Source organism: Amphiura filiformis, chromosome 20, assembly GCF_039555335.1.
Source record: "Amphiura filiformis chromosome 20, Afil_fr2py, whole genome shotgun sequence".
In the NCBI taxonomy this organism is placed as follows: Eukaryota; Metazoa; Echinodermata; class Ophiuroidea; order Amphilepidida; family Amphiuridae; genus Amphiura; species Amphiura filiformis.
In genome coordinates, this window is record NC_092647.1 from 29119299 (window position 1) to 29143643 (window position 24345).

At 38.4% G+C, this 24345-nt stretch overlaps 1 protein-coding gene across 1 annotated transcript; it reads left to right on the forward strand.

Annotated features, from left to right (window-relative positions):
• The first annotated feature begins 18782 nt into the window (after positions 1 to 18782).
• On the forward strand, positions 18783 to 22057 carry LOC140142244 (uncharacterized). The gene is made up of 2 exons (XM_072164211.1): positions 18783 to 18879; positions 20379 to 22057. The coding sequence occupies exons 1-2, from the start codon at positions 18783 to 18785 to the stop codon at positions 22055 to 22057; spliced, it is 1776 nt and encodes a 591-aa protein (XP_072020312.1).
• The last annotated feature ends 2288 nt before the right edge of the window (positions 22058 to 24345 follow it).

A 24345-nucleotide genomic window follows, 5' to 3' on the forward strand; every position in this document is an offset into this window, starting at 1 on the left:
ATCCATTGAAAATGGAACATCTCAAAAATGAGATCAATTATATGCTAGACAATGATATCATAGAACCAAGTAGTAGTGAGTGGAGTTCACCATGCATTCTTGTTCCCAAGCCTGATGGTTCATACAGATTAGTCGCAGACATGAGAGCTGCAAATGTTCATTCAAAGACAGACTCGTACCCAATTCCAAGAATTGATGATTGCATTGACAGAATTGGAAATGCAAAATTTGTTAGCAAATTTGATCTATTGAAAGGGTACTGGCAGCTTCCACTCACAGACCGTGCCAAAGAGATTTCTGCTTTTTGTACACCATTTGGTCTTTACCAATACAAAGTTATGCCATTTGGGTTGAAAAACGCGCCAGCGATATTTCAGAGAATGGTGAACCAAATTGTGGCAGACATAGAGGGATGTGAAGCGTATGTAGATGATTTGATTGTTTACAGTCAAACTTGGGAACAACACATGGAACAACTCCATCAATTGTTTAAGAAGCTGTCTGAAGTACAATTGACAGTCAATCTGGTAAAAAGTGAGTTTTGCCATGCCACAGTCACATACTTGGGATATGTTGTAGGTCAAGGTCAGGTGAAACCTATCAAAGCCAAAGTTGAAGCAATTGAGCAATACCCCACACCTGTAAACAAGAAGGCACTCATGAGATTTCTAGGAATGGTTGGCTATTATAGAAAGTTCTGTCCAAACTTTTCAGAGATAGCAAGTCCTTTGACTGATTTGTTGAAGAAAGATGCAAAATTCATTTGGTTAGAACAGTGTGAAAATGCTTTTCACAAAGTCAAATCAATACTCATGAGTTCACCAGTACTTACTGCACCTGATTTTCAGAAGCAGTTCAAGTTGACTGTTGATGCCAGTGACATAGGCTGTGGAGGTGTTGTGATGCAAGAGGGTGAAGATCAAATAGATCACCCCATTTGTTACTTTTCAAGGAAATTCAACAAGCACCAGAGAAATTACTCCACAATTGAGAAGGAGTGTCTAGCATTGCTATTAGCATTGCTACATTTTGATGTGTATTTGGGTACCACAGTATACCCTGTGCTTGTTTTCACAGATCACAATCCCCTCACCTTCATCAACAGGATGAAGAACAAAAATCAAAGACTGGTGAGGTGGAGTTTGACCTTGCAAGAGTACAATCTGGACATCAAACATATTAAGGGAAAAGACAATGTAATGGCTGATGCCTTGTCCAGAATTGCATAAAAACTGACAAACAAAAATTCCTTTAAAAAGGAACTTGTGTGACAAGTAGTCACTGTGTATGCTGAGTTAAGCACTCAAAGTTAATATTATGTTGAAGTTGATGTAAAAGAAGAAAACATTTAAGAAAGTTTTCATTACATTTAAACTTTCTTCTTTTAAGGGGGACGGTGTGATGTGCCCTGAATAATTTAATTTGAGTATTTATCTTTGTTTACAAAGTTACATGAGTGATGACATTTTGGGGGAATTCCCCTCTCAAAATGAACAAAACAAGTTGAATCATATCTAATTTGGAATATTTGGAAACCCCCTGAGATTGTAAAAAGAGAAGTGATGTCAGGGGATTCCCATCAGGAAGAGATGTAATGAGAAAGGTTAATGCTATAATTAAGGCTTGGGAATTTCCACATTTGGCTATTAATATTTGGGATTTCCCCTGCTTGATATATAAGAAAATGTAAACACAATTATTGTCACAGTTGATAGTGTTGATCTGGGCTAGCTAGCTAATATGCTTACAGTCCAATTCCTTCAAAGAAAGGAAATTGCAAACCAGAAATATTTTATGTAGTCAAAGTACTACTATTTGCCAGTGTTGTCGGAGAAGATCTAGAATGCGTCAAAGAACGTACTTCTTCCAAGAAAGGAAATATATTCTTCTGTCGACTTGCTGAAGTCTGGTATTCTGATTCAACGCAACTGTCAAAATAAGTGGGGACAACTGCATCGCAGTCCTGCTTCCTGAAGATATTGTGTGAAAGGTGGAAATAGCACCAAGTTTGGAGAAAGCAGCGCAAGGAGTTTAATATTGGAGAACGGCGCAAGGAGTAAAGTGATTTGGAGAACTGCGCAAAGAGTTACGAATGTGTTTGGAGAACGACGCAAGGAGCTTAGTACTTGGGAGAAAGTAACACCATTTTCGTATGAGGATTTTATACGCAAGGATTTATCAATGCAAGTATACAAAGGACTTCGCTGATTTTCGCAGGACAAGTGAATAAGGATATATCAGTCGTCCAGAACATTGCAACAACTTTATGATCGCCAAGAAGAAGAATGCTGGCTAAGTACAAAATAGATAAAGAGTGATTATATTTGATTATTGTGTATGTGCATTTGTTGTCATATATTGTACCAATAATAACGTGCTTTCAATTAAAGACTTAGATTTTGTTAGCATAATCAAACAGTGTATTTGTGTTGTGCATTCGTGTGAGTTCGGGTAAAAGGTGATTTTGGCCTTGAGTCAAGTACGACTCGTAACACTAGACCCTGTTCACAGTAGGCAAATTGCTTCATTCAACTAAGATTCAATTAAGATAAAAACCCTATGTGTACGCTCATTGTTTTATTCGATAAAGATTAAATGTGCTTCATTGAATGAAGCAAAACAGGTTGTTTCAATTAAGACATTGCTTAATTCGATTAAGAAATTTGAGTGTGTACGCTCGCTGCATTGAATGAAGCAACTTGATGCATTCACTTTTCAGTCAGTTAATGGAAAGATCAACCAATTTATCCAGCTTGTGTGCCTAAAAAATGATACAACATACATTTATAATTTAAGGATATCTTAATGTATATTTTCTTATTGAAATCATTCGTATTGCATGCTTCTTGATTCCCGACGCTGATATTATCTTTGACGAATTGAAAACAAAAATAGAAGAAAAAAATGGTTTCTATGACTTTTGTGGTTTTCTGAGGTTTTTTTTTTTTTTTTTTTGTATCAATATGACCAGATTACACTATCAAAGTTTTTGGCATTTTGCTTCATCCAATCTTAATTAGTTTTCACCTAATATGAACGCATCTGTATCTTCATTGAGTGTAATGTGAACGCACACTTCATTAACTAATTAAGATTAACTGATCTTCGTTGAATTAAGCTATTTTCTAGTGTGAATGAGTTTTTAGTAAATTTAAGAAAGCAGGAATAATAAAGTATAAGACTGCTATGGTGATTTGTTGAAAGCTGAACAAAGACAATTATGATAGAAAATTGAACTTCTAACTTCTAAATAATGTTGAATTATGTCGCTGGATATCTCAAGAAAGCATCTAAAGGGACGTTTATTTCAGACGGTCCTATGTATACTATTGGTCAATTTGCTATCAAAGAACTCGTGGGGAATGTGTTCTGGTTGCTGGGGTCATCCCGTGATACTGGTAGGCGTATTTGTTAGGATTGAATCACGGAGCATTTGCATGACTTCACCCACTACCGCATCCACTATATGTCACCATCCAAAGCTTCATAAATGGGTACGAGCAGGGCCGGATTTACCATAGGTCCAGATGGGCCCGAACCCAGGGCCCCCATTCTAAAAAAGTCCGTTGACCATGCCCACAAAATCTGGCCCTTTAAACAACTAGGATTTTCCGTAACTAACCCACTTGCTTAAGGGCTTTGTGAAAAGTTAACGGATCTTAAACTTCTCTGTTTAAACCTGTTAAACCAAATTGTTTAAAAGAAAACGTGTGCTTTTAAACAGATATTTATTAAAATGCTAAACCATTTTTCTTAAATCTTAACTGAAATGAGAGTGTGCATAGTTTACGTTCTCGTGGGGATTAATGGTAGTGTTTTAAGCTGGTCCAGTTTGTCAATGTCTATACTGTTTGTAAAACAGCGAAGTCTTTTTTTTTTAAATATATTTTTATACAAAGGAGAACACAAGGCAATAAGAGGCACAGTATATGTGACACGATCTGCTCCACGGGTGCCACAGGAGACATTTTTGAAAATTGAGTTACTATAATTATTTTGTGGTAACATTAGACTATCATGTACTGAAAACACCAAAGGTCTTGTATATTTGGTTCTAAAGTTATGAGGTTTTGTGATGTGTATTTTCTTATGTATTTGTTTGTTTTTTGTTTTTACTCCATATTTTTGCCTTTATCTCAATTTCAAATTTGCAGCCTTTGGCCCCTATGGACCAGATCGTGTCACATTTTTAAATGTTTTCCGTTCAGACAAGATCATATCTATGAATCATCAGTTTGAAGTACCATCGGATTTAACAATAACTTTTCTTGTTAGACCAAATAAAGTGTTAGATGTCCATATGTTACCCATTAATTTTTACTTTCTTTAATATCTTTCAATATTAGAATTTAGAATAGAATTTTATCTTGCATATCTCCAAAGAAATTGTTGGTTATTACGAATTTAAAGAAAGAACCAGATATATAGATTGTGTCAATCTAAAGTGGCTATCATTTAACATTACTGCATTAGTTCGAAAGATTAGAATAAATGCTTGTCAGAAAGGACCAGTTGTGCGTAATACAGGTTTACGCCCCTACCACTGACTACGAAGACATAGATGTAGAAGAGTTTTATCAAGACATTGATAAAGTCATTAAAGACAACAAAGGCAAATTGTTGTGGGTGATATCAATGCCAAGGTTGGAGAATGTAAAAATAGTGAAGTACCGATAATCAATCTTGGGCAAATTCGGAGTTGTAGAAAGGTATAGACCAGGAGAAATGCACATTGAGCTAGTTTGCCGCAGAACACGCAGAACAGAGGGGAGGGGTTTGTGGCATGCCGAGAGGGGGTAGGGGCAATGTTTTTATGGCATGCCGAGCGGGGTAAAGCATTTCTTGGCATGACACTTTGAAATTTGCCCACCCCGAAGGGAAAGACAAATAGTGCACAGCCCTTACAGCACGTCCGTGATTATTTAAGATGCTGATTTATAGCTGACGTGAATTTGATCAGTGTGTCGTTGTGAACCATATATTCGAGAAAGGTGTAGCACACTTACGTTGCCAGTGTACGTGAAATGTACGTGATTTTGAAACAGACAAGCAGTGAATGCAAACTGTCGGAGCAGAACGTGTATCCCGTTGGAACTCCCTTGGATTATAGAGGATCTTATTAGTTTTAATTGCAATCTATTCCGTTCCAAGCGGTAAACCTGACACCTGTCCACAAAGTCCTGCCTGTGGGGTGGTCTCTTTTGGTAGATGTTTCTAGAATCACTGTTGTACCCGCAGTGTTTTATATATTGCCTCTGAATGGAGTCTAGTATTGGAGGTCAGAAGTTGTAGCTCAATGCCATACAAGGAAGCAATACTGAATTTGTATTTCATATTGTCCACAAAGTCCCGTCTGTGGGACATATTTTGATCACACCCTTCTAACAGCACTCTTTGCTAGATCGATGTGGGGTCCCTGTGTACATTTTCTGTAGATGGTAGCTCTTACTAGGGTGATATCTTTAGTGCTTCACCCAGCAAGTGAAGGGGTGGGTGGCCGTAGAGCCGTCTCTTACTCAGAGTGCAATGGGTTTTTGTTGTTGAAGAGGACAAACTAGTTGAGATGGAATCTGCCAGAGTATATAAGCGGTGGCCACTTTCAGTGCCGCCGAGAGCCATTACGGGCCCGGGGGCAATGTGAACGCACGGGCCCCTCTGATCAGTGATGACGGTGCAGGACTTTATAAGTGTGTGTGGGGGGCAACAGTGACGTAAATTTCTTTGTGATATGGGGGAGGGAAGTTGGTGTAAAATCCTTGAACATATGTTGAAGCGGAGCGAAAGTAGCATGTTTAGCTGGAAATAATCAAATATGAACATTGAAGGAGACAAATGTGCGCTAAGCGCGCACAAATTTGCAATTTGAAAGTGGCATTTTGCTCCCAGATTAAATTTCTCTTAACACTTCCAAGCGAAGTGAAAAACTTTTGACAATTTTAAGCTAAAATGATCCAAGTATGAACCGTTGAATTGGACAAATGCGCGCGAGAAAATTAGCCATTCGAATTAGCGTCTTTTGCTCCCAGACAGTGGCGTAGATTTCTTTTTGACATTGGGGGGATGGGGTTGGAAAGTTTTCTTGAAGTATAGTGAATTCGGACACCTTTTGGCGACATAAGAAGTTTATGGTACAAATGCGCGCGAAGCTAAACTGTTCAAATATGATGCAAAAGGGGGTAAATTCGCGCGAAGCAAAAAAAAATTGCATTTGTGGGCTAAAATGGCCAAATATATAAATCCCCCATCCACCCGGATCTACGCCTATGCTCCCAGATTGAACTTAGCGAAACAAACTCCGTGCGAAGCGCGGAAAATTCCCAATTTTAGGTAATCAAATAATACCCCTTCGTACATACTGTGTACAATTGTACACATGGACTTCTATTGCTCCCTGTATACCAGGGGAAGCTTATTACTGCAAAGAAACACCATGTGCACAATTGTGTACTCATATGCTATCCTCCAGTGCAGAGCGCCCTCGCCTAACTGAATGTCACTCTTCATAATCTAAGAGGGCATCACCCACTACAGCATGTTGCCAGAAGACGGGTACTTTCCCTTTTTAATTTTATATGAAATATCATTGTGGACAAGCTAAATTCTAGTCAGGGGGTTAGTGTAAGACCTGTAGAACACATGGAACACTATTTTTGATTAAATGCTTCAAACATATGTGGTGTAGAATTTTTTTTTAAATGGTGTGTACAATTGTACACAGTGTGTCTCACCTTGTAAATATATGCACAATATATTGTGTTCAGTTGTACACAGTGTGACTAATCTTATCAAAATATAGGAGTTATTTAGTATACTTTGTGTATCATTATAAGTAATTTTTAACTCTTTTGTTAATACTTCCATTCAGTTTATAATTTGCTCTGGATACATTTTTTGGCAAAACCACTCTGTAGGCCTATTATTACAGAGATAGTTAGGAGTAACTGGTCGGCAATGGGCCCAAGAATGGATCGTGTAGAGTGGAGTAACAAAATTAGTCTCAGAAATCAATTTTTTTAAGTGTGATGTCTTTCTCGGTCTCTCCAAAGACAAGAACTGTTTATTAGTATTTTATACCAAATTAATGACAGTTAAGAGCCTACAGATACGGACGATGAAGACAACAGAAAAAAGAAACACGGGTTAAAGTTTGTTGCTTCACATATGTTACCAAGTTTTATTGCCATTACTTAGTCATAATGTGTACAATTATATCCAAAAAATCATTGTAAACGTCGTCACTTAGTCACAATGTGTACAATTGTACACATGCCCTAATTTGCATAATTGATGAGGTAATTATTTTTTTTTTAGTTTTTCACAAGTAACTATCCAAAATAGTTATAATAAGCATAAAAAATATTTTTTTGATCGAGCCATCTTCCTTCGTGTCCGAAGGGGATAAATTGAAGACGTAATTCACAATGCGCGCGAATCGCGCGAAAATTTGCAATTTGTGTTCCCACGACTAAGCGGCACTCCCTGATTTCTCGGTAGAAGCTCTATAGTCCAACGGTTCTTTATTCCGACAGTTCTTTAGTCCGAAGGTTCTTTAATCCGACGGTTCTTTATTACGAAGGTTCTTTATTCCGACGGTTCTTTATTTCGAAGGTTCTATAGTCCGAATTTTAAAAGAGGTGCCCTAATCCGAATATTAAAAGACATCCTTTAATACGAATTTTAAAACGGTTCTCTAGTCCGAATATGAAAATAGGTTCTATAGTCCGAATTTAAAAAAGGGTTCTATAGTCCGAATATGGAAATAGGCTCTATAGTCCGAATTATAATAAAGGTTCTATAGTCCGAAATTGCAAAACGGTTCTATAGTCCGAAACGGATACCGTGTTCTTTAGTCCGAATTGGTAAACAGGTTCTATAGTCCGAATTTTATTTTCATCATTTGTTTCAGTGTCAAATCATCAATTGTTAAATATAAAGCCGCTGTGGTTTAACATGGTTGCTTTTTCTGGATATTTTTCGTAGCATACATTGACTTTTATCTTCATTCTGGTGGTATTTTCTTTCATTGTTTTTTTTTTTTTTGTATACATTTTGTCTTTTTTCGAATCGTTCTTCTTTTGTCCTTTTGTTCGTCGTTTAGTTTGTTCTTTCATTCATTTGTGCATGGTTTCATTCTTGATTTCGTTCGACATTTTTTTCATTCGTTCTTTCTTAAAATCTCTTTCTCATTTTTGTTTGTTCTATATTCAAATTTCGTTCGTTCTATCTTTATTACATTCATTCTTTTTTCTCCATGTTCTTTCTGTAATGTTCATTATTTTGATCATTATCTTTGTATCCATTGCTCTTTCATTTGGACTTCCTTTTAGTCTTTATTCAATTGTTTCATTTGTTCTTTCATTATTTTTCTTTCATTTTGTCTTTTCTGTCTTTTTGTGTGTTTTCTTTCGTACTTCTTCAAGTTTCTTTATATTTTCGTTCAATTCATTATTTTTCTTTGATGGTGGGGGGGCTAAAAGTAGCGTTATCCCGTTTACCATAAACTATCTAGCTAGAGGGCGCAGTAAATGTTAATGTTATAAAATATTCGGACTATAGAGCCTTTTTACTGATTCAGACTAAAGAACACGGTATCCGTTTCGGACTATAGACCCGTTTTGCAATTACGGACTATAGAACCCTTTTTTAAATTCGGACTATAGAGCCTATTTTCATATTCGGACTATACAACCCTTTTTTACATTCGGACTATAGAGCCTATTTTCATATTCGGAATAGAGAACAGTTTTTAAAATTCGGATTAAAGAACCTCATTTAATATTCGGATTAGGGATCCTTTTTTAAAATTAGGACTACAGAACCTTCGAAATAAAGAACCGTCGGAATAAAGTACCTCTTTTTAATTCTTTTTCGGACTAGAGAACCTCTTTTAAAATTCGGACTAGCGAATGCTATGAACACATGTTCGGACTAGCGAACCTTCTGAATAAAGAACCTTCGGATTATAGAAGCGTCGGATTATATATAGAGCAGTCCCCGATTTGTCGAAGATTAATTTTCATTATATCAAGGATGATCATTTTGGCAAGCAAATAGTAAATTCAAGTGAAATATTTATTAGAGTGTGTGCTTTAAAGGCTATCTTGTATATTTAAAAAAAAAAATGCTCTCTTTTCTTTGTTTTTTTACGAGCCCGCTACTTTTGTTTGCTTTTTATGGGCCGTAAAAGAGCAAAGAAAACAGTACCTTATAATGGAACCGTAAAGGCAAAGAAAAGACCCGTGGGCCCGCAAAAAGCAAAGAAACGATACCATAGGCCCGTAAACATGGTAAAGGAAAGAAAAGAAACATTAGTAAGTATGTAAAAAAGCTTAATAAGCAAAGAAAAGATACCCTAATGGACCCATAAAAAGAAAAAAAGAGACCTCGGAGGGCCCGTAAAAAGCAAAGAAGAGATACCTTAGGCCTATAATGGACAAGAAAAGATACCTTTGTTGGCCCGTATAGTAATTTAAGCAAAGAAAATATGCCTTAATTACAAGGTATCTTTTCTTTACCTTTTACGGGCCCCTGATGTCCCTTTTTTTTCTTTTACTGTTTTCTTCACTTTTTACGAGCCTCCTATATAGGACCCCGGGCCCTGGGTAACGCACCCCATCGGCGGCACTGGGCCCACTTTTGCAAAAATTACATCTTTCTCTTTTGTTTAATCATGTTAATGGCAATTGTTTGACTTTAATTTTCACTTCTTCATCATCACTGTCATCGGCGCCTTTTTGGGCGAATTACGCGAAGCTCTTATTGCGATGGTTCTGGGCATACTTAGTTCCTCACAGCGTTGCAGAATAAAAATAAAATAATCGTGCTGCCTATATAATCAGGAAACTACAGAGGCGATAGTGTACATTTAAATTTGTCACTACTACTTCATGTTGATATTCAAACAGTGCTATAAAGTTGTCTTACCAAGGAATGTGTTTGTATTAAAAGAAATAATTGTTTTACAACTTGGATGAACTAGAATTACTTTTATGCAAATCCGAAAATTGCAACAGATATTTTTCATTTCTTTAAGATTTAGCGGTATTGCCAGATTGTACGTACAGTTGGGCTACATTAATAGCCTCATTATAGTTTTATTGATACTGGCAAAATACTTGCCTGTATGTGCACACACAGTCAATTAATTTATGTCAATATGTCCTTTTCTTTTTTTTTATCCCACCTACATACACGTTAAGTAAAAATCATCATTTGCGAATTTCAAAAAATCTAAATTATTTGATATCAGATGGACATTCTTCGTATTCAGAATGCAATTCGATATGTCTGGTGTGCTCTAATGTCCCACAATAAATACTGTCCAAACGTCCATACCCCATCCCTTAAGTGAGGGCTGTTGTTGACATTAAAACATGTTAACATATTATAAATATTTGAACAGGTCGTAGTGCATTCTCTAAATTCAGTAAATTTCATCGTCAACCGTGTAATTGAGTGGGATTATTTTGAAATTTTAAAACGCTTGAAATATCACAAATAAATAGGCCTATGTTAATAAATAATATAAATACAAGCTAAAACCGTTGGGGTTCGATAATGAACCCCACAAAATTAACAGAGTATAAATATTGGAAAATGCCATACGGCCGGGCTGTGTCACAAGTTGCCGGCTCTATCATGCCACTCGCCGCCTGATAGGTTTCTACCTCTTACAAATGTTATTCGGGTCAAATTTATCGTCAGAACACGGAGATAAAATAGCATTGAAATAGAAATAGATGTATCAAGGACGTTTATGAACATTAATAAATAGATGTATCGAGGATGTTACGTTTATGAGCATTAAGACATAGATGTATCAAATTGTTATACGTTTATGAACATTAATAAATAGATGTATATAGAGGATGTTACGCTTATGAACATGATTTTCACATTGTTAACAATATTGCTAGTATGTCAACAAATGAAAGTTCTGTAATTTGTTGAAATTCTTCAATACTAAATTATTTTGAATGTCATCAAATTGTAAATCTCTAGTCACATTTACGATGTGATGTATTAACAACTACCTATGTAGCAAATACGTTAACTTCATGACAAAACATTAACGCTCTTATTTTGTAAACATTGTATACCCATAGCTACTTTAATCAACAATAAATGTTCTGTAATTGTTCATTATCCTTCTTTTTTTTTTCTCTTTTCCATTGAGCACACGCTTAGCAAGTACATGTATATATGTATAACAGATGTTATTCGTTTGTAAACACTTTTTTCATAAACATGTTAGGCTAAGTAAACGTTACAGTATTCAAATTCTGCCTCAAGGTTCCTGCTTAAATTGTGTTCAAGAATCAACTAAGATTTATTTGGCCCACCTTTTGCCAGTAAATAGGCTATCATGAATTATCCAGTGTATTTTTATTATACGTGCCCACCACTTGGTACACAATAGCTCACCAATCTGAAAGCCTGTTTTAATCACAATGGTCAGAATTAAATAGTCAAAATGATTAGACAAATAGGCTACACTGTCCATACACTGAGTACAGTGTCATTGCAAGATCATGGGATAAGTACTGTAGTCCTTGTCATTTGAGGTACGTAAAAACATACTCATTATGATCGATGCGAATTATAGAAACAGTTCAAACAATAAAATAAATACACCTTTATCTTGACACTTCCTCATTTGCTCGCCCTGTTCCTTTTTAAAGGAATTTTTATTCACCATTATCTTCTCTTTTATTCCAGCATACCATTTCTGCTGCAGGTACCGTTAATACCACTGGTGTTGTTTTCCTTCTTGAGGGTTCCTCCTCCCGTTACTACCGACCGTTCGTTTTCTGCCGTGTACGTTCCTGTTATTTTTCTCAGCGTTCTGACTACTGTTATTGCTACTGTTAGTTTAGTCAGTGTTCCTATTGTCACTGTTGAGATTATTGACATTGCTATCATTACTTCATATACTGCTGCTGCCGTAACATCTTAAGCTGATGGGCTCATCTATGAATGTCGCTTTCATCTTTGCGCCCAGGTAAGTCGCCTATACACAGTTCTTCTTCAACAATGGGATGGTCTTCATTGCTATTGCTGTTGAAGTAGTTGTCTTGGTAAGCATGGTCATCACCATCTATTATTATTTTTTCATCATTGTTCGTTCCTTTGAACCCATATTCTGATTTCGTTCTTCATTTCTGTGAATACCACGATGTTTTCCATCTTGATGTTTATATCAACACATCCACTTCTCTTTTGCCTCTCCCCAGTTATTATGACTGTCGTTATCGTTGCTACTGAAGCCCCTCTCAATCATTTATTGTTTCAATTTCATCTGGGAAATTGGAATCATTATGATCTATATAATGTTTAACAAGATGTCTTCTTTCATTTCAGTTTATACCATCTTCAATATTTACCAAAAATGTTTGCCATTGTTTGCCATTCTAAATATGTATACTTTTATATACTTAAGACCAACAATTTAGCAGTTATGAGGCCCAAAAGTGTTCACATTTCCAGAGATACGACCAACCTTAAATATTGTTCTTCTAATGTTGAATCCATATAAAACATATGGCAATCATTATATAATATTGACAATATTAAGTAGTTTACCTTCTTGCATCTCTAGCATAAACCAAGTCACTTGTATCGTACGTAATACAGGAAACAAAATATATAAGACCCAGACAAAGTTTTTGAAAACAACTAATGACATAAAACAAAATCTATTAGGATGTCTAGGTCTACTAAAATGACACCTTAACAGCATGAAATTATGCAGAAGACTCCTTTTTTAGCGTTTAATGCGGACTTGATAATGTAAAAATAATGGCCAGGATAATATTCTTGTTTTTACCATAATATTGTAGGCTTTCAACACGTTCACAACTTGTAACTTTTACATAAATTCACGCTAAACGTGGTTCTTTTAATGTTAGAAAATAAATTAAACATTGCTCTGGACTTTTTGTGCTGATCAGGCTATAGATGTTCTGATCAGATAATAATGTTCCGATTACACTATTGATGAGATGAATTTGTCTGTATTATGCCCGTTGTTCCTTGCCCAGTAATATGCGTGCGCATCATGTTGTGTTCAGGGCCTGTGCCTTTAAAAACACCCGTCACATCAGAATAAGATCCATTCAACAGTGTAGTGGTCGGATGCGTTTCGCTCAAACATATCAGTAGCCCAGTCCCTCAAAATATGTGCTGCATTAGATCAGGGACGCTGCAATCGCTACAGATTGAATATTCTTTGTTTGAGGTCAATAGATAAAAGATTGGCCTTGCATCCCACAGGTGGCCAAAGGTGGCCAAATATTATCAAGCTGTGCTCACTTTTGAACATCGTTTGCATATTGCCAGAGAGATTGCGATTTCAAACGTACGTGCCGAAACACGTGCTATTTATTCAAAATCACTCACCTGTGACGGGATTTTGAATAGATTGCACGGGCGTTCAATACGTACGTTTGGAAATCGCAATCTCTCTACTGTGTTTTGTATAATAACTTGATGGATAAATACATTATACTGAACTTGAACTTGAACAGTTGTGCTCATGCACAGTAATTTATCATCAAGGTTATTACCATAGAAGAACTCGTGTGCGGCATTACCCTGACCTATTCATAATATATCCATCTCAAATTTTCATCAATGCTGTTGTATATTTTATCTTGCTAAGGGCAAGGGCTGGTAAGTTTTCCTCTCCTGTGTTATTACGCGTTAATGTGCCGGTTAGTTCGGTGGCATTTTACCATGTTGGTGTGCTTGATTTTATCATACTGCACTTTGTTTCCAAAAGGCGCTTAATCCAATAGCTGCCTTGTGTCACATTTTCTAGTACATTTTAACATGTTTTAAGTTTAAATGACATTTAACGATTGGAAAAGATATGTTTGAAATTCTAGTTTCTAAATCTATTTAACCTCTTACGTAAGAATAAAACGTAAGAAAATAATAAATAAAATAAAATTTTCTTTTTTTATTTTTATAGCTAAATCCAATGACAGGCATTATAAAACTTTGCATTGGAGAATTTTAGGTGACAAAATGATGTTGAAAATAATTAGAAAATAGACTAGAGTTACAAACATATCCATTGCAATCGTTAAATGTCATTTAATCTTTGAAATATTAAAATATACCAGAAAAATGTGACATAAGGAAGTATTGAATTTAGCGCCGTTTGGAAACAAGCTATTTATTTTATTTATTTTATTTATTTTATTTATTTTATTTATTTTATTTATTTTATTTATTTTATTTATTTTATTTATTTTATTTATTTTATTTATTTTATTTATTTTATTTATTTTATTTATTTTATTTATTTTATTTATTTTATTTATTTTATTTATTTTAAAGATTGCTTGTAATTGTTATTCTAAGATGTGTCGTAGTAGATTTGTTATCACACGAGGAAACATACACAATCTAATTTAGCGCTGTATGGAGAAGGTCAGGTCTGCAAATGTTTGTAATTAAATGAAACACTATAGCTAGATATCATAAAATCGTGACACATTTCTTCTTTTTATGGACGAGAAGTATTAATTTCGATATCATTATAATAAAAGCAATTCCCTCCTCAATTGATTAGGCTTTTTTTCCGAAAAACAACTCATAGCGGCCATGATATAACAAGCATTAAACAGGCAAATTTCGCTAAACTATCGCCTGCTTTATTTGCCACCCTTTAGTGTTAGGTTTAGTTTCATAGTCGACTATACCTAGCCTCAAATTCTAAACCCGCAAACCAGCCAAAGTTGTAAGAGGTTTGACTTGCTAGTAAAAAAATGTAAATTAAGTGTCACCCATCTACGAGGCAGGTGTTGTTTGAAGTGAATTGATTCTGGAAAACAGTTCTGAAATCACCCAACATTTTGTAGGCAAACATTGAGATCAAATACAAGCAAAGAATTAAAATCACCAAATTGAATAAATACCAACCACTAACGGATATTGAGTCAAATTGAAGACTACGTGGGAAGTTTTGGAGTAAGTAAAGCAATTCCTGGTTATTGAAAACAAGAACAATTATGTCCAAAATTCAACTTCTTATCACAACGCTATAATTGCAACAGTGCGTAATTAGAGGGCCTACGATGGTGCTTGTATTTCTAGTTTAAAATGTGTTCATCACCTGCGATCTGACATGGTATCTATGGATTTAGCAAGGTCGAGAGAACTAATGTGCCTAGTTTTGTGGTTAAAAACCCGTTACTGTTAACAATATTTATTATTATTATTCATGGTTTATTCAAACACACTCGCAGCTAAAAGCTGAATTGCTGTGAAGCTCACATATAAAATATACAATATACAACACACAATAAATATGATATTAAAGAGCAAATAATAACACACATTTGACCGAATGGGCCAAACTCCCTCTCCGCAACCAAATCCTAACGTGGAAAAGTCCTCTTATAAAGAGAGGACAAAAGTCCCCTAGAAAAGTTTGCAAAGAGGGGGCCTAGTCCCCGGACAAAAACATAACCAATGAGCTGGCAATACAATCTAAAGCATAAATAAACACAAGAGCAATATTGCACATAAGTTAAAATTGTTCAAATGACATATACAATAGCATATAATTATTAAGCATTATTTAACAGGTTGACCATGTAAGGAATTGGGCTGTCACGGTATCTATTTGTGCGCCACCTAGGAAGAGTAAGTTTGTGTCCATTTCTAAGCTCACGGCCATGCATTTTCACCCTTTCTTCAGGGAGCCATTCACGAAAAGAATCGGATTCCATGAGTTTTGAGCAAATTCAAGACATTTTTTTTCTCTTCTTTGTGTGAGTCTCTCAAGTGCGCAAGTTTGGAGCGCCTCCTCATAAGATGACTGTCTGGTCAGACCTAAAATAATTCTACACGCTCGTTTTTGGATGCGTTCAATTGCAAGAGATTGCTCCCTTGTGATACCACCGTGCCATATTGGCACGACATACTCCAACAGTGGCCTAACATATCCTACGTAAACAGAAATCATGTCTCTAACGGGAAGGTTGAACCGTTTAAGCGTAGTGAGCATATATAACCTGCTAGATGCCCGTTTTATTACATCTCTGATGTATGTGTCCCATTTGAGATCAGAGCTGATCTGGATACCTAAGATTTTGACAACATTAACTTCAGCCAGTTGTTGGTTGGCTATAGTAAGAGGAGATGGGCTCTCTTGTTGTTGTGAAAAACAAGCAGTCATTGACATACATTTTTTTGCATTAAGAGACATGTTGTTGTTGTCTGACCAAGTAACAAACCTGTGTAAGTCCTCCTGTATGACACTGTCTTTGCCTATTTGTGAATTTTCTACAATGGTGAGGTCATCAACATATTTCAGCGCCGTAACATGAGAGTCCTGTGCATTAACTGCATCATTTACCAGACATAGAAATGATGCAGGACCCAGAAGTGTACCCTGTGGGACACCTCCGTTTAACTGCTTCCAGTCAGATGTGACATCTTTGTACTTCACACATTGAGATCTACAAGATAGAAAATCACAAATCCAAGGAATCAGTTCAGATCTCGCACCCATTTGGAGCATTTTTGAAATGACAACGTTATGGTCCACCCTATCATAAGCCTTACTGAAGTCAGTGATCACAATTCGGCTCAAATTCTTGGGCTTATCTGCATGTTTGTGAAGGTTATCAAGTAACTTTGCTAGATAATGTGCTGTGGAGCGACCTTTCCTGTTGCCAATCTGATTACTGTCAAGAATTGGCTCAATGTCTTGCATGAGCCAGTCAGTTATGAATGATTCAGCGGTTTTCACAAAATGATCCGTGAGCGAGACTGGCCGGAGTTTATCCCAGATTGGATGCGCAGTCTTGGGTATCAGGACTACTATAGCTTTCTTCCACTGGTGGGGCACAATACCGCACTTAAAAGACGAGTTCAAGATGATGGCCAAGGGAGAGCTCAACTCATGAGCGAATTCACGTATAATGGATGCCGGTATACCATCGGGACCGCTAGCTTTCTTTGCACCAATCTTACGCAACTTGTTAAACACATCCCATTCATTGATTGTAGGCAATAGAGGTGTGGGTCTGAAGGATGGAAGAGTCTCAAACTGTAAAGGAGTCAAATCCTTGCCTATCGACACAAAGTGGCTATTAATACTGTCAGCAACCATTTTAGGTTTTGACGCGTCAACACCAGGGGGAGGTTGAATAATTGGCTGATTCTTATTGTGTGTAGTCATGATTTTGATTTGACGATACCATGCAGAGGATTTGACTTCTTGAGTCTTTGGACTCGGCCATGATAGAACTCTTGTTTTGCCTTAATTATTGCTCTCGTCACTTTATTGCGGTAGAATCTCCACAGCGGGGGTTTATTGGGGTTAAAAGCTGCTTGTCGCTTCCGAATGAGTTCTTTAACAGCGGGGGTCATCCAAGGCTTATCTTTGACGTGAAGTTTGATCACTTTGGTAGGAAAGTACTCATCTAATGCTTTCTGAAGAGTATTGTAAAAAGCATTACACTTCTCAACTGTTCCTTCAGGCTCCGTAACCTCTGTCCACGAGTGATTAGAAACCCAACGTCCAAACTCGCGAATTCCTGAGTCCTTGATGGGTCTAACACAGCTGCGTGGGGACTAGATTTGGAACTTGCAAGGGGAGGCCAAACAACTCCTGAGTGATCACTCTTTCCAAGCGGTGAAATGGCGGCAGGTTTCCGATAGTGAATCGAAAAATTAGTCAGAATTTTATCAAGGGTAGCACGACCTCTGGTGGGTACCTCCACAATTTGTTTCAGATCATTGTTCTTGCAAAACGCACTTATGTCTAAGCGGTTAAGATCTCCTAAAATGCAGAAACCTGCATCAGGGTGTTTAATGCGTGTTTGATCTAGTCCTGCCTGAAAATGATCAAGCATTTGGGAAGCTTGCTTTTTATCCGGGAAATATGCACAACAGTATATCAATGTAGATACTTCGCGTGGAAGTCTTGTTGGTTTGACTTCAATCCAAAGTACTTCTAAACTGTCTGGATTGTCAATTGACATGATCGTGGCATTTAAATTTTCATTGATGTACACAGCGACTCCGCCCCCTCTGCGATTTGGACGCGCTCGAGAGAAAAGATTGTAGCCCTCAATTTCATATTAATCAAGTGGTTTCTCGGGGGGAAACCAAGTCTCGGACAAAGCGGCAATTTCAAATCCGTGATCAAGAGTTATGGATCTGAATTCATCGAATTTGTTGTTAAGCGACTGAGCGTTACATATGTAAACAGCTGGAAATTTGTACTTGTTTACCGTGGGGGTAGCATTCACATGTTGATGGTGTGCATTAAAGTCTTTCACAACAGGAACATATTTCAAGTTAGAAAAGTTTATACCGTGATTGTTATTATACTGAGCAGCCCTACTGAGTCTTGGCAAGGAATTAATAACACGGATCTTGCGTTGTTTCTTAATTCCTGCACGACAACCTCTCCTAGTTTTTGTAGCACAAATATTGAGTTCATTGAGTCTGCACCACAGACGATTGTCAATTCTATTGGTAAACAAAGTAGTCGATGCACGACGAGCAATACCAGCTAATGCTGATGCTGAATACATCAATGGATTCATTGTCACAGTTCATTAAGCACGAATTATAGCACGGTGCTGATACAACAGTCACACGTATAGCGCGTATAACAGCTCAATGTAGGATGTATATGGTAAACCAGAGAAGATGAGAAATACGCCGATCAAAACTGGTTTTTAGTTTATGCAATTGAAATCAGAAATGCAGTTTATTATGTTCTATAGGTATTTACCAGTTCAAACGTAGAAAACATGACAGTCAGACGTAGAAAACATCGAGATAATTGCAGAAAATTGGAGACAAAAACAAATCCGTGGTGCAGCCAACGAGGGCGCTCCAACCAAAGCGGTATTTAAGCAAGCGACATTTATAGGGTGTACAAGGCATTAAAAAGTGTAGGCTAAAAGAGTTCTACTTTTTAGGAAATAACTTATTTTACTGGAATGGAAAAGTGGGAGGACCGTTACCGTTATGTCCACATGCCAGAAAGCAATATTGTCATATTTACATTTACCCGGTTTAAGGGGGTACTACACCCCTGCCCAATTTTTTGCTTATTTTTGCATTTTTCTCAAAAATAATAGCGCATTGGTGACAAGTAAGATATGTATATTATAGGGGCAAGGACTACAACTACTGCACTGGAAATTTTATTTCAGCACAGACAACAGTTGTGGAGAAAAGGGTGCGCATGCGTGGGAACAAGAAGGACATGATTTTGCTTCTTGTGCCGATTTTTACATTTGTTGGTTATATTCTCCGGCCTCAATTGCTCATCTGCAAAGATTTGTAATATTCCGAAGACCTGGTGTCTATTTGTCCTATTGATGTGAAGTTTGGCGTCGAGTGATCATTTTTTGGCGACTTTTGTTGATTATCAACTTCCTTGCCGTCATCCATACCCGCCGAATTCGGAAGTCTTGTGTATCACCGATCTTGTTCAGCGTCTACGTTCCCATGACATCCGATGTACACCTGTACTTTGGTATCGTGAGTAAAACTGTAGTGTGTATACCTATCCTACACCATCGCTTGCTCCATGCTCTGCTGAACTGAACTCATTTTGCTGTGTTTTATGGCTTTTATTTATGCATGATCATCCATGTGTGTATACCTTATCCTACACCTATCCAATGTCAACCCATCATTCATATCCATGCTTTACATGTATATATTATGCATTGTGAATATGTGTATACCCATCCTACACCAATGATTGCTGTACAATGTTATGTGTATACCTATCCTACACCGAACCCCACTCCATCATCCATGCTTTTGTTCCTGCTGAGCTAAAAAGTAACCATCATTGCTGTGTTATAATATGCAATATTATCATATTCCAGCTCCAATTGTTTTAAGGATGACTCTGATACTGCACATGCTGTGTTGATTTCCTACTGAATCAATCTGCACTCAATATTGATGCGTATGTATGATTGTGTGTATATCTATCCTACACCAATGTTTATTCAGTACTTTTGTTTAATATACATGTATGTTTGACTGCTCTCCAACATGCTATGACCAAGATCTTGGGCTTGCAGACTATTTTGCCAAGCCCATCAGTGTTTACCACAACTGTACACATACTGATGGTAGTACTTTATTATTACTCGTCACCTGTTCACACCACCATTGGATAGTCAAAGCAGCATCCATTATTGCGTGCTCTTCTGCCCAGTTAACGCACATCCTCATCCTATTAGCAGGTGATGTTGAGCTTAACCCAGGACCTCGACGCCCCAAATACCCATGTGGTACTATCAGATGAAGTTCTTAGCACCTCGGTCGTTCCGATCTCCCGTGGGAGTGCTATAAGTGTGGAGCTCCTAACCTCTCTTCAGGACTCTTTGATACCATCATCCTCGATAGTTCGGCTGAAACCACCTGTCCATCAAGCTTAAACCTCTCCAGATCTAGCTCCACCAGCTCCTGCCAGCCTGGTTCACCTCTGGCGAAATCTTCCCCTGCTAAACAGAGTGGCAAACAAGCTCCACGCGGTCTTCGTGCCCTCGAAATAAATTTCCAGAGTATTTACTCCAAGCGAGAGGAATTCTGGAGCCTTGTTGATGCGGTGAAACCTGATGTTATCTATGGTTGTGAAACATGGCTCAAGCCAAGTATGAGTCAAGCCGAAGTCTTCCCACCAGGTTATGATCTCTACAGAGTTGACAGGAAGGGTGGTCATGGCGGGGTCATAATTGGCATTCATAATAGCCTGAACAATCACCAACTCTCCCTGGACACAGAGGCAGAATTTGTGGCTGCTAAGATTATTAATGGCAACCAATCGATCATCGTCGCTGCTCTCTACCGTCCTACTGACAACAATCAAGTGTACATGGATGAGCTGAATCGATCTATCACCCATCTGTGTGCAAGTAACCCGGGGGCTGCCATCTGGATAGCCGGCGATGCCAATCTCCCCGACATCAACTGGGAAAACAATACTATCGTCTCACACCAATACAAGATCTCCATCAACCAATCCTTCTTACAGATGCTTGATGCTACTGGTCTGGAACAGGTGATTGATTTTCCCACAAGAGGAGACAACATACTTGATATCGTCATCACAAACAGACCTTCCTTGGTCAACCGTTGCTGCAGCCTCCCTGGTCTTAGTGACCATGATGTTGTCTTCATGGACATGAATGTACGTGCATTCAAGCGAAAGCCCATCAGGAGGAAGATCCTGCTGTGGAAGAGAACTGACTTTGACAGTATTATCCAAAGACTCAAGAAGTGGGCAGAGAATTACACCTCTACTTATTCCACCTCAACTCCGGTTGAAGAGCTAGCTGAGGCCATGCAGAGTGAGTTGGATCAGGTCATTGAAGAGCACGTACCCAGTAAACTCAGCTCAACTAGATATAGCCAACCCTGGTTTAATTCTTCCACCAAAAGTGCATCCAGGCGGAAAGCTCGAGCCTTCAAGAAAGCCCGGAGGACTGGAAGAATCAAGGACTGGAAGCGCTTCAGGCATCTCAAGAAAGAGTCTCAGAAGAGCTGCCGATTGACATACAACCAGTATGTGTATGACATCGTCTGCAGTGCGCCTGGCAGTAGCAACAAGAAACTTGGCGCCTTGGTGAAGTCAAAAAGATGCAACCAGATGGGAGTAGCTCCTCTGAAGGATGGTGGCTATCTGCATGCTGACCCGAAGGTGAAAGCCAACATCCTGAACAAGCAGTTCACATCAGTTTTCTCTGTTGATAATAGCTCAGCTCTCCCAGAATTGGGACCCAGACAGAATCCACCCATGAGTAACATCACTGTTGACCTCAATGGAGTCATCAAGCTGCTCAAGAATCTGAAGCCACACACTGCATCAGGACCTGATGGTATTCCGGCTAAGCTCCTCAAAGAAACAGCTGAAGAACTGGCGCCTGCAGTGACACTCCTCTTCCAAGCATCAATCAACCAGGGTAGAGTCCCATCACATTGGAAGAAGGCATGCATAGTACCAATCTATAAGAAGGAAGCCGATCAGAAGCTGCCAACTACCGCCCCATCTCTTTGACAGCCATCTTATGCAAGCTCTGTGAGCACATCATACATTGTGCCATGATCCGTCACCTTTCTGAACACAAGACCCTTTCAGACAGCCAGCATGGATTCAGGAGGCGGCGCTCCTGCGACACACAACTTCTCGTCACACTACAAGACCTAGCCAAACGACTGGACGACAAATCACAAACTGACGTCATCCTACTGGACTACGAGAAGGCTTTTGACAAAGTTTCACATCGTCATCTGCTGTTAAAAGTCGAGCATTATGGAGTAAGTGGGCCAACCTTGGAATGGATTCGGGACTTCCTACACAATCGCTCCCAGCAAGTCCTCCTAGATGGTCAACGCAGCAGTGAGGCTACAGTATCATCTGGCGTCCCTCAAGGCAGCGTCCCTGGGCCGTTACTATTTCTCATCTACATAAACGACCTGCCCAACTGTGTTTCCAACTCAACCACTAGATTGTTCGCAGACGACAGCCTAGTGTACAGGGACATATCTTCTCCAGCTGACTCTGCACTCCTTCAGGAAGACCTTGACTCCCTTCAAGCATGGGAAGACAAGTGGCTGATGAAGTTCAACGCATCTAAATGCCAGGTCCTACAGATCACCAACAAACGCAATCCAATCCCTCCATCCTACACCATCCATGGACACAGCCTGGAGAATGTGAGCTCGGCAAAATATCTTGGAGTGCACTTGGACTCACGACTTAGCTTTAATGCCCATGTTGATGCCATCACCAGGAAGGCTAACTCCACCGGGCCTTCTTGAATCGCAAACTTAGTCACTGTATCCGTAAGATCAAGGCAGCTGCATACACAACCTTTGTAAGACCAATCGTCGAGTATGCTGCAACCTCCTGGGATCCCCACACCCAGCGTAACATCCGCAAAGTTGAACAGGTTCAGCGTACCTCTGCACGTTTCGTCACCAGTGACTACAGTCGTGAGAGCAGTGTGACTGCCATGCTGAAACACCTGGAATGGCCATCACTACAGGAGAGACGCCAACAAAGCCGCCTTGTAATGATGTATAAGATCCACCAAGATTTAGTCGACATTGATTGGACCAACTACCTTACCCAATCCACATCTCGGACAAGAGGACACACGTCTCGCTTCGTGTACCCTCAGACCAGCTCATCAGTCTATGCCAATTCCTTCTTCCCACGTACCATCAAGGATTGGAACATCTTGAAGAAGGATCCAGCTGAGTACTCATCCCTCGACGCCTTCAAGATTGCGCTGAGGGATCGTCTCCTGATGTAGCTCCGCACCACCCAGTTTTTAACCTGCACTGTATATTTCGCACCTGTCTACAATTTTACGTTCAAGTTGTTCCCACCCAAGCATACAAGCAGTGCGGTTTTCCTCATAATTGAGGCTACACTTTAAAGGAAGGAAGGAAGGAAAGAAGGAAGGAAGGAAGGAAGGAAGTTACAGTCAAAAATTAGGGAAAACCAATATTTGATCAATAAATCAATAACTACTTGCCTTGAGTTGCTGAATTTTTAGTGCAGTAGTTGTAGTCCTTGCCCCTATAATATACATATCTTACTTGTCACCAATGCGGTATAATTTTTGAGAAAATGCAAAAATAGCACAAAATTGGCCAGGGGTGTAGTACGCCCTTAAGGGAATAATACATTAATAAATTAACTTCTCCTGCAAATATGAAGCCTTTGGCCATTATTTTCCACTCGCTTAGCTTGGTCGATCGGCCGTAGAACAGGGGCGAGGGTTCGTCGCCTAATACTACCTTTTCGCTCTTTTTGGATATTGACTAGATTCATAAACATAAGTACCTGTCAGACCGTATTAAATTATTATTGTGTTTTTCGGTAAGCAATAATATCTCAACTTTTAATCAGCTCACTTTTTGCGATTTGACTCGCACAAGTGTTTTACTTGGCTGCTCATGAACCATAATGGGCTATTTGGGTAAAATTCATTTGAAGATATTCCTAAGAGCAGCATTAACCGTGCCAGTCTAATAACGTTGGAACGCTAGACTACTTATAACAATTATTTTTTGGTTATCTTTAAACAAAAAATGTAAATCTCTTTAACCTCACACGTGCAAAGAAGAAAAGGACCTAAGTCCAATGGCAGTCAGATTTAAACTTTGCATTGGAGAATATTTAGGGGATAAAATGATGTTGAAATTAGTTAGGAACTAAGCTAGCAAACATATGCATTCCAATCATTAAATGTCATTAAAAATAAAAGATAATATACCAGAAAATGTGACACAAGGCAGCTATTGAATTTAGCGCCTTTTATAAACAAGCTCTTC

What these genes read in the sequence shown, in the direction of transcription:
- LOC140142244 (XM_072164211.1), top strand. Translation starts at nt 18,783, where the DNA reads ATGACAGTCAGACGTAGAAAACATCGAGATAATTGCAGAAAATTGGAG. An exon ending in AGGGCGCTCCAACCAAAGCG is followed by an intron (nt 18,880 to 20,378) that starts GTATTTAAGCAA and finishes ACCTCTCTTCAG; the next exon opens with GACTCTTTGATACCATCATC.